Source organism: Equus caballus, chromosome 7, assembly GCF_041296265.1.
Source record: "Equus caballus isolate H_3958 breed thoroughbred chromosome 7, TB-T2T, whole genome shotgun sequence".
Lineage (NCBI taxonomy): Eukaryota > Metazoa > Chordata > Mammalia > Perissodactyla > Equidae > Equus > Equus caballus.
The window spans coordinates 51,198,319-51,209,287 of NC_091690.1; the positions used below are offsets into that span (position 1 = coordinate 51,198,319).

The 10,969-nt window shown below is 62.0% G+C and overlaps 1 protein-coding gene across 3 annotated transcripts; it reads right to left on the reverse strand.

Annotated features, from left to right (window-relative positions):
- Nucleotides 1-3,037: 3,037 nt before the first annotated feature.
- CNN1 (calponin 1) lies at nt 3,038-10,969 on the reverse strand. Of its 3 annotated transcripts, none has more exons than XM_070273075.1 (8): nt 10,734-10,969; nt 9,133-9,438; nt 7,063-7,184; nt 4,968-5,034; nt 4,727-4,864; nt 4,441-4,551; nt 3,843-3,989; nt 3,038-3,762 (listed from the first exon to the last, which is right to left on the reverse strand). In XM_070273075.1, exons 2-8 carry the CDS (start codon nt 9,427-9,429, stop codon nt 3,517-3,519), a joined length of 1,128 nt encoding a protein of 375 aa, XP_070129176.1. In that variant the 5' UTR covers nt 9,430-9,438; nt 10,734-10,969; the 3' UTR covers nt 3,038-3,516. The 3 variants fall into 3 exon arrangements, with proteins under 3 accessions (XP_070129176.1, XP_070129177.1, XP_023501117.1); XM_070273076.1 differs by having other exon boundaries at nt 9,133-9,801; XM_023645349.2 differs by lacking the exon at nt 10,734-10,969 and having other exon boundaries at nt 9,133-9,400.

The following is a 10,969-nucleotide window of genomic DNA, read 5'->3' on the forward strand; positions in this document are numbered from 1 at the left end:
CTCCTGGCTCTGATTTCCTGCGTTCTGGGTCAGCCCCAGAGGCTCAGCAAGAGACGGGGATGGAAGGGGAGATTGAGGCGCTCAGAGGCAGCCGGGCGGCCCATGGAAGTGGGTTTGGGTCAGTCCTTCAAACTGTCCAACGTTTTATCCACTCAACAAGCATTCAGGGTGAAATGGGGGCAGTGCTGGACGCAGGGGACACGGATGAACCCACAAACATCAGGCCAGGCGTTTCTAGTCACAACCAAGAGTGGAGCCCAGCAACCAGGGAGCTGGGGCAGAACGGGGACAAGGGCATGGGGTGGAGCTTCCTGGGGACAGCCTGACAGCAATAACACTCGGGCCACTGTGTGCCAGACACTGCTCCCAGGCTTCCCTGCCCTACCCCCATGTCCTGACAGCCGCCTAGGAAGCAGAGGCCCCAGGTTCTCGGATGAGGAAACTGAGGCCAAAGGGGAGATCACTGACCAAGGTCCGACAGCAGGGGGGCCCTACTTCGCAGCCCCGGGGGCTTACTTCCCCCTGAGTCCAGGGTCCAGGATGAGGGAGCAGCTCGTGGCTGGAGCTCTGGGGAAGCCTTCTCCCTTTGGAGAAAAGTAAGGGTCCACAGCAGGGACCTTGCCTTTGTCCGGGGGTGCGGCTCAGTGCGCATGTGTGGTGCAGTGAGACGTTAACTGGTCTCTGTCCTGCCTCCTGGCAGAGCTCCTCAAACCCTGGCATTTCCTGAGTGATGGTGTCTTTTGTCGTTCATAAGAAGCCCCTTTGATCACACCAAGCATATGCTAATAAGGTGATTTAGGGTGAGGCCCTAGATGGTCTCAGGATGTGGCTGGTCCCCGCAGAAAATGATTACTGAGTGTGAACAGCCATGCCCACCAAGCCCTGGGAGGGACAGGGGCTGCAGCTGAAACTCTGTAGAAAGTTGGACAAGATCTGATGAGCTTCTGGCTTGGGGAGCATGGGGCGGTGCTGGGAGAGGGGCGCCCCTTCCCACACACCGTCCATCTGGCTGTCCCTGAGTTACATCCATTTAGAATCAACCCATCATCTCGTAAGTGAAAGGTATCAGAGTTCTGTGGGCCGCCCTAGCAGATTGATGGAACCCGAGGAGGGGGTCGTGGGTCAGAGGCACAGGTGACAACCTGGACTTGTGATTGGCTTGGGGGGGCAGTCCTGTGGGACTGAGCCCTTAACCTGTGGCATCTGATGGCATCTCCAGGTAGACGGTGTCAGAAGTGAGTTCATTGTTTGGTGGTGGTGGGAAGACACACCAGAACGTGGCTGATGGTGAGCACCCACCTACAGCATGGTGGCCCCAGAGGCTGTCGTGGGTGACAGAGGCCCTGATGCTCAGCAGCCTGGGGCAGCTCCAGCTCGTCCCCCTGGTCTCAGGAGCCTGGGCAGCAGGTGACCTTGCTTCGGATTCCTTGCCAGTACAGTGGGAAGGATGATGGAACCTTCCTCCCTGGGCTGTGCTGAGAATGGAGGCGCCCAGCCCTGTGCCTGGCGTAGTTTGCGACCCACCCAGGGCAGTGAGGGGCGTGAACAGCAAAGAAGGTGCTGAGCTGGCTGGAAACCCTGGCCACCAGGCCCAGCCACTGGGTCTGGCGTGTGCCCCCCGAGGCCCCTCTGCCCTGACATGCCCCTCCCTGGTGCCCCCACCTCTCCCTCCGAGGCTCCAGGTAAGGTCCCCTGGCCCAGTAGGAGCCAGGGGACATGGGCAGAGCAGTGGACGGGCGCCTGGGTGGCGGGGTGCCCTCTGGGGTCCAGCACAAAGGGGGCTCGTGCCTCTGGCATCCAGGGCCCGCCCAGCCTGCTCTCACAGGCCGAGTGCTAATATGGTGCTGTTTTCCCCAGGAGCCAGGGCCCCGGGCCAGGCTTGGGTCCTCCTCAGTATGGCTTCCTGCACTGGCCCTGGGGAAGCAGGACTCGGCTGGTAGCCGGGCCAAGAGCGCCTGGAATCCGTTTACGAGGCCCCAGGGGCTGCGTGCGGCTGTGCGTTCAGGTCTTCTGGTGTGTGTCTCTGTAGGTCCCCACGTTCCAGCCTTGTCCCCTGGCCTGGGGAGGGAAGGGGAGAAGCCTGCTTGCTCTGTGAGCCCCGCACAGCTGCCTCCTCTCCTGGGAACCCTGACAGTAGTGGCTTCCAGGCAGGAGAGCTGGGGCCCACATTCCGGGGAGGACAGAGTCCCCTCTGAAACGTGGGGAGGTTGGAGCCCCATCCACAGACTTCTGGGGTGCTGGGCTGGCAGGCCAGACTCGGGGACCAGCCTTAAGGAGAGGGGAGACGGTGTGCCGGGCCCACAGGGCAGCAGCACCCTGCTGTCAGTAAAGGGCTATCGCTGTACGCCCCCCACATTGCCCACTCCCCCACTGCCCTGTCCCCTTCAATCTTGCCACAGTCCACTGCAGGGCTAAAGGGTCCCCCCACCCACAGAGGCTCCAGGACCCGGCTTGTTGTCCATTCTCATTGGTCAGGGCCAAATGTCATTCCCCTGCCTGAAGGAGTCGTTCCATTTAAGCTTCCGTAAGACCCTGTAATGCTCAGCTGTCCCTATTTTCCTGATGGGATAACAGGCCCAGGAAGGGAAGTGACTTGCCCAAGGTCACCTGGATAGCGAGCAGCGAGACCGATTCACAACCCGCTAGCCCGGGCCATCTCACCACAACCCACAGCCTCCTGGAAAGGGACGTGGGTGCCGAGCGTGTGTGTGTAGACGTAGTGTACGTGTGCGAGGGTGTGTGTTTTTATGTCATGGGTGTGAGTGTGCACTGCCTGTGTGTGAAAGGGGAGGGTGCATGTGCCTAAGGCTGCAGAGAGCGTGTGCATGTCCTTCAAACACAGTGGTGCACGTGTGCAGATTTGGGTGGGAGTGAGTGCCTGTCCTGGGTGCAGCGAGTGGCTGTGAGCCCCGAGTGCGTGTCTGGGTGCGTGTGAGTGTGTGTGTGTGTGTGAGATGGAGCATATCTGAGCAGGGATGTTTGCACGTGTGCAAGAGCCACGCAGGCTCCTGGGACAGAGCGGCCCCGGGTCCTCGGATGATTTTACAGCCGTTTATTGTGCTCCAGTGAAATAGAAAAAGAAAGTGCTCGCGTCACAAACGCCGCTGTCACATCCACGTACGCCAGTCGCTGAAACCAAACCGCGTGTGGCCGCTGGGTCTCTGGGCATGCAGTTTGCTCCCACGGCGGGAATGGGGTGGGGGCAGGCCGAGCCTGGGCGCTGGGGGCTTCGCTGGGGGGCTTCTCGTCCTGGGGGACCCACCTGTGGGGGCGTGGGGGGACAGCCGGAGTAGCTTTGCTCAGTGCGTCCTTTGAGTGCTGTTGGGGACACCCGGCTCGATGGTGGGCCCCGCGGCGCTCCAGGGAGGGGGCCCCCTTTCCGCACACAGGCCCCCAGGCTGCTCCCCTCAAACACTACCCCTGGAGGACGCCATGCAGGGGGAGGGGGTGGCGGGGCCGGGCCGGGCCCAGCCCCGAGCAGCAGCCAGCCTCCTGGGGGAGGGCTCAGCCAGGGCCCTAGGCAGAGTTATAGTAGTTGTGCAGGTGGTGGTTGTGAGCCGGCTCGCCCAGCTCCGGGTACTCGGGCGTCAGGCAGTACTTGGGGTCGTAGACCTGGCGCGGCAGCCCGTACACCGTCATGCCCCGCTGCGAGGCCCCCTTGTTGCTGCCCATCTGCAGGCTGACGTTGAGCGTGTCACAGTGCTCCATGCCCAGCCCCGGCTCGAAGATCTGCCGCTTGGTCCCCGGCGCGGTCATGCCCGCCTGCAAAGGGCAACACGGTCAGGCCGCGGGGACAGCCAGGGGCACAGGCCCTGCCAGCCCGCCCCACGGCCCCCACACACCTGGCTGGCTCCCTTGTTGGTGCCCATCTGCAGGCTGATGGTGGCCTGGTCCAGGGGCTGGTCAGTCCCCAGCTTGGGGTCATAGAGGTGGCGCCGGGTGCCGTAGGCTGTCATGCCCTGCTGGCTGGCAAACTTGTTGGTGCCCATCTAGGGAGCCAGAAGGAGAACCACTGAAGGTCACAAGATGATGTCCGGGGACCCTTACACAGCCCTCTGTGCACCCTCAGGCTACAGACTGGAAACCAGCCCAGAGAGTGTGTGTCACACCCCCAGTAAGTGGCTCCGAGCACCAGGGCCTCACTGCCAGGTTCAAGGCCCAGCCTGGCCACTCGTCACCTGGGCGATCCTCGCAAGTGAGCTAGCTTCTGCACACCTCGGTTTCCTCATCTATGTAAAGGGTAGGATGCTGACAGTCCCTCCCCCCGCAGAACTGTTGGAAAATGCTGCGCACAGCGCCTGGCATATCATTCAGTTAATGCCAAATAGCCTGTCCCCCACAGCCCGCGGGGACCAGGGTGCCCTCCCAGCCTCCTCGACCTCCCCCACCTCCTCCCAGTTCAGCATCGAGAGCCAGAGCCAGGAGAGGAAGGGGCAGTACCTGCAGCCCGATGATGTTCCGCCCTTCTCTGAGCTTCTCGGGCTCAAATTTCCGCTCCTGCTTCTCGGCATACTTGACGCCCACGTTCACCTTGTTCCCTTTCGTCTTGGCCTGGGCAGGGCGAGAGGGCAGGGACTGAGGGAGCCTCTGGACCGCGTTGTCCCCTCGGAGACCCCTTGCAGCAGCTGCACTCCCCCTCCCGCCCACGCTGGGAGCAGCCACACTGGCATCCACGCCCAGACCACCCACAGCCCGCCTGGCCCCCGCCCACCCTTCCCCCACTCACCATGCTGGCCAGGGCCAGGAGCGTAGACTGCACCTGGGTGTGGTTGGTGTTCTCAAACAGGTCATTGGCCTCGAAGATGTCGTGGGGCTTCACCCCGTACTTGGTGATGGCCTTGATGAAGTTGCCGATGTTCTCCAGCTGGAGGGGAGAAGGCGGCGTCAGTGGTGGGAGGGGGAGAGGGAAGATGGAGGGCTGAGGCGCTGAGGGCCAGGCGTTGAGTTAAAAAAGAGCCCGGGCTCACCTGGTGCCAATTCTGGGTCGACTCGTTGACCTTCTTCACGGAGCCCGGCTGCAGTTTATTGATGAACCTACGAGGAGTGGGGGAGGGGAGTGGGAAAGGTGACCCTGCCACCCCCTTCCCAGGCTCAGCCCTGTGGGACCAGGGATCAGGATGACAGACAGGTGACACCCATTGTGCTGTTGCCCACGGGCGTCAGCTCCCGGCTGCAGCCCCGCTGATCCACCTGGACACACAGGCAGGACCCACCGAGATGGGAAACCAACCCCTGGAGCCAGACTCAGGCCTTGGGTCCCAAAGTCTCTATCCCAGGCGTGCCGGGTCTCCCACATGCCCCCGCGTCACTGGTGACCACAGCTCAGCCTCCTTCTCCCCCTTGGACCTCTGCGCCCTGGAGAGCCTGCAGCTCAGGCCTCAGACTTCTGTGCCGCATTCATGCCCTTGACCTTGTCCAGTCTCTTGACTTTAAATGCCATTGATCCGCCAGTGGCCCCAGCAGCCCAGACCTCCCACTCCAGCCAGCTCCCTCCAAGCGTGTCTCAGATCCAGCACACCCGGCTCAGGAAACCCACGGGCCTTCCAGGTGCTCAGGGCAAGTTCTCAGACTGGCTCCTGATGCTCCCCTCCCTTTCTCGCACCCCCACACCCAGTCCCTCAGCGAGTCCTCTGGCTCTGCCTTCTGAAGACTTCCAGAAGCCCACGGCTGGCTCCTCGCCATCTCCAGCCTGCTCTGAGCCCCCAGCGGCTCTCTCCTGGGCTCTCGCAGTGGGATCGCTGGGGGTTCCCGGCTTCCGTCTCGTCCTCTACAAACGCTTCTTCATCTTACAGCTAAAATGGCCTTTCAAAGCAACTCAAGTAACTTTGTGGTTCAAACTCTCGCATGGTTTCCCATTGCGTTCAGAATAAAATCCTAGTCCTTAGCATGATTAAAAGGCCCCCAGCTAACTCCCCCCATGGCCCCTAACTTGGTGCTAGCACACTAGTCTCCTTACTGTCCCTTGAATATGCCAGGCACGCGCCCACCTCAGGGCCTTTGCATGGCTGTCCCCTGTGCCTGGTCCACTCTTCCCTCTGATGCCCTCCTGGCTCTCTCCCCCACTTCATCCAAGATTCTGCCCAAATGTTACCTCCAGACCATTTTGTACAAGCAGCCACCCTTCTCCCCACCCGGCCCTCCCATCCTTCCCAGCTTGATTCTTCTCCATGGCACTTCCCGCTGCAGGCAAGTGTGTGACCGTCTCATCAATTATCTGATCCATCCGCCCACGAGGACTAAAGCCGTATGTGGGCTCCGAGTCAGTCTGTTTTGGTCACTGTCCCCAGTGCCCACCCCTGGCACACCACAGGAGCTGCGTCAGTGCTTGTTGCATGAAGGACTGAGCGAGCGGGGGCTCTGTGCTCTTCAAGGCCTGGGCGGCGCTGTCTGAGCTGGGGCACCAGGACGTCCGCTGCTCCTTGTTCCCAGGGGCTGTGGCAGAATAAGATATCCCCGCTCTCCCTCCAGCTGTCCAGCACCTAGCTGTTGGCCAGGCCCCACCTGCCTTCGGGAGGCTTCCCAGGGCACACTGCGGCCCGCAGGTCACCTTGCCCTGGGTCAGACTCAGATGCAGACGGGACTCCGGCTGGAGCTGCAGTGAGTCTGGAATCGGGGCTTCCGAGCTGTGAGGGTTTGCTCTCCTCCGTGGTTTAAGTTCTGAGAGGACTGGAAAGTCAGGACCTGCTTCAATGTCCACAGCACAGCCCTCACGTCACCAAGCCAGCGACAGCCAGCCACTGTCACCTGTGGCTTTGTAGCCGTGACCTCTCTTTCTCTTGACCCTGGAGGCCACAAATGGGCCTGTCCTGTCTACATGGTGGTTCAGACTCTGGATCTGGAGTCATTTCACGGGACTTTGGGCAATGTGTTTTACCTAGCTGGGCCTCAGTTTTCGTTCCTGTGAAATGGGCACAATGCTTATTTGCTGCCCCAGAGGACTGTTTCGAGGTCTCAGAGATAAAGTACCCAACCCAGCTCCGAGCTCCTGGTCGTTGGAGGGGTTGAGGGGGTAGAGCTGAGACCCAGGTTGGGGGGCAGCTCAGGGCAGTCTGCCCCACTCACTCGCAAAGAATGATGCCATCTTTGAGGCCGTCCATGAAGTTGTTGCCGATGCGGCGTCCTGTCACCCCCTCGATCCACTCTCGAAGCTCCTGCTCCCGCTGATGGTCATACTTCTGGGCCAGCTGAGGGGGAGGGGGGCACAGAGAGGGTGGTGAGGCTGCAGTGGGGAACAGCTTGGCTCCCCGGGCCCAATCTGAGGCTCCCTGGGCCTGATCCTTGTCTCTTCCCAACTAAGGCAATTCTGCCCCAGCGTCCACAGGGGGTGGGGGGGGGCAGAGGGCCAGGGCTGAGGTGGCACCTGCCCAGGGGGCCATTCCGGGCATTCTGAGGTTTGGCACCAGAGAATGAGGACAAGGGGGGTGGAGAGTGAGAGCCTCAGAGCTGGGAGGTGGTGCCTGGCCTCCTGGTTCCCCCTCCAGGCCAAACTTGGGGCTCAGCTTGGCCTGGCCCTGCCCCCCTCCCCCCCCTTGCAGGACAGCCAGGCGCCTCAGGCAGGGGAGGAGATCTAAGGAGGTGCCCCTGAATGTCGCCTTGCAGGGGACTGCTCTGTCTTGCATCTCTGTCTGTCTCAGTGTCTCTCCAGGTCCTCATCTCCAGGGCTCCAGCTCCAGCTGGGGGTGGGGGCTTGTCCTTGTCTGACTCCTGGACCGTGTGCATCTGCATTTCTCCATCTGCCTCCCCCACCCCGCCCCAGCTCTGTCTGTCTTTCCTTGGCCCTGTCTTCCGTCCCCATCTCTGCACGTCCGGCTGGGGGTGGGGCTCAGGGCTCGTCCATCTCTGCCTCCGTAGGTCTCCATCTGTGTCCGACTCCAGGTCCTCTGCCTCTGGTGGGGGTGGGGCCCGTGTGTCCCCCCCTCTCGGCCTCTCCATCCCTGTCTCAGCCTTATCTGGCTCCTGGCTCGCCCTCCCCCATCCGTCTCTCTCCTGTCACAGGCTCCCAGAATCTGTCTGCGTCTCTCCCCTCTTCCCCCTCCCCACTTTGCCCCTCTCCCTTTCTCCAGAACACTCCCCCCAAGCCCAGACAGGCTCCCAGCCCCTGGGGTACCCGGCTGCCCCTTCTCCAGGGGAGGGAGAGGTGGGAGGGGGCGGCCCCCTCACCTGGCCCCGGCCCTGCCGCCCCCCTCCCGACCAGCCCGGCTTTATAAAGCAAACCGGCCCTTATATAGCGCGGCCCCGCGGGCCGGGCTCCCCGAGGCCGCCTTATATGGCGCGGCGGCTCCGCTCGGCTCTGGGGCCGGCGCTGGGGGGGAAGGGGGGGCGGCGCTGCGATCTGTCTCCGGCCCGAGCAGCCGCCCCCCACCTGCCCCCTCCACCAGCTCCGAGGAGCCCCCGACTCAGCTTCTCATCCCAGCTCCCCACCTCCTCGCTGTGGGACCCTGGGAAAAGCCACCCTGCGCCTCAGCGTTCCCCTCTGTCAAATGGGGCTGGCGCTCCTCCCCTGGTCCCGCTCAAGGGAGCGTTCCGGTGGCTTGGGGACTTCAAGTTGGCTGTCCTGGAAAAGCTGACCCGTTTCTGGTGCAGGGGGGAGAGTCCAGGGTCCCGCTCTGCCCCTCCCTTATGTGGGACCCTCGCTACTTGCCTCCCCTCTCTGAACCTCAGTTTACCCATCCACAGCATGGAGGTGGAGTCCCTGTGTCTTCCCAGCTCCAAAGTTAGGAGAGCCCTGTCAAATCTGGCTCTCTGCCCTCCCCCCTCCGCAACTGTCTCCCTCTCCCTTCGCGATCTCCCACACTTTCTGAGCCTCACCTCCAGGAGCCCCAGCTCTCCAGCGCTCCCCAATTTCTTTGTCAGGCTTGGGGGAAGGGTTCAAGTCCCTCTCCAGCCCCCAAGGAACACAAAGGGTTAAAGGGGCTGGTCAAGTGGACCCACCATCTCAGTTTACCTGTGGCTGCCGGGCGCCCGGCATTTCACTCCCCAACAGTAGCTGAGGGCTCTGGGATGCTCACAGGGGGAGGAAGGCAGCCCCGGCCCCATCCTCGTCCCTCTTCCCTCTCAGGTTCCAAGCCACATGCGATAGGCAGGAGGGGGTCCAGGGAAGCCCCAGAGCAGGGCATGTGGCCCCAGCCCTACCTTGTTCTTGACCTCCGCGGACAGCCCGTAGGCGGGGCCTCGGTTGAAGTGGGCAGAGGACATGCCGGCCAGTGGTGGGCAGCGGTGGCGGGGGCGCTGAGGACCTGGGCAGCGGCTGGGGCTCCGTCTGCACCCTCTTCCCTCCTCACAAGTTTTTGAAGCTCCGGAGGCGGCCCGGGCCTCTTCCAAGGCCGTCCCATTGGCCGCAGGGGCCTGCCAGGGGGCGGGGCGCCCCCCCAGCGCGGCCACCCCCACCTCTGATGTCAGGCCCTTGGTATTGGGAGCTGATTGTGTCATTGTTTCCACCTAGGGGGGCGGCCTGGGTTATTCTTTTGGGGGGGGGGTCTTGGCCAGACAGAGTGCAACCTTTCCCCACGCGCCCCCACCCCCCGCTGTTCACTGGGCCTCTGGCAGGGTCTCCAAGTCTCGATGTCTCTCTCTGAGGCCATCTCTCCGTATCTCTGAGGTCATCTCTCTCCAGGCTTGCCGCAGGACTGCCACCCATGGTAGACTGGCCAGCACCACTGTAGGTCTAACCCCAGACACCAACAGTCCCTTCCCCTCTCTGAGCCTCGGCTGGCACATCTGTAAAATGGACTCGTGATGCTGCCTGCCTCCTGGGGGTGTCACGAGGGTCAGAAGAAATAATGCCTCCGACATGCCCAGTGCCTGGCACAGAGAAGGGTGCCGGAAATAGCAGTATTGCGGCTGAGAATCTGGCACCCACTTCTGTCCCCTCCAGCCCGTCCTAAGGACCTGGGGGAGCAGAGATGCTGCATCTCCCCCTCTCTGTCCACCTGTGGGTTGCCTGAGTTACCATGTGACTGTGTTAGCAGGTTCCAGGCCGTGGACACCCCCATTTGTCCCTGTCCCAGCCAGGCTGGCTTGGAGGGAACACCTGAGCAGCCCCACCAGGCCAGATCTCACCCTGGAGCACAGGGCGGATGCCATGCCCACGTCACGTGCATATGGCATTAGTGATGCTTGGATGGCATGGCAGCAACCTGCCACACACTCATAGGTTAAGGACCTGCAGTTTGCGGGCCACGTGCGAAGGGCACAGCTATGATATGCTAATATGACAGCAGCCCCATGTCGGGCCCCGATCTGGGCACTACATGCATCAACCCAGTCTTCACAACACCCTCCGAGGTGGACGCAGTTAATATGCACTTTACAGATGGGGAAACTGAGGCACAGGGCTGTGGATTACTTTCCCAGTGCCACACAGCTTGCCAGCGGCAGAGCAGAATTGGCACCCAGGCCCCTGCCCCTAATGCTCTGAGGCTAAGGCAGGGTTTCTTGCCCCTGGCGCTGCTGACGTCAGGGCTGGATAATTCTTCGTGGTGGGGGGTGGGGGGCGCTGTCGTCGGCGTTGTAGGCCTTTGAGCAGCATCCTCAGCCTCTACCTAGTCTTGACAAACGGAAATATCACCAGACATTGCAAAGGGTTCCTGAGGGCAAGGGGTGGGGTGCGAAGGAGGGCAGATCGTCCCCATTTGAGAACAAGTCAACTTAGGACAAGTTGATGGTGTGAAATGGTATGCTGAAGATACACTAAAATACATAAAATGAGCCAACAGTTGGCTCCTGCTACGTACTAAGCGCTTTGGCTCTGTTAACTCATTCCTCACAACCGCCTTATTAAGTGGGGTCGAGATGAGGCACTGAGAGGCGAAGCCGGTTGCCCAGAGTCACACAGCACGCCGATGCCGGAACCAGGATTCGAACGCGCGGACTCCGTCTCCGGTCCGCGCCCAGCGGCCTCGGCCGCCCAAGGTCGCGACTGCGCATGCGAGGACCGGCGCCTCGGCCCAGCTCGCGGCCGGCGCCCCCT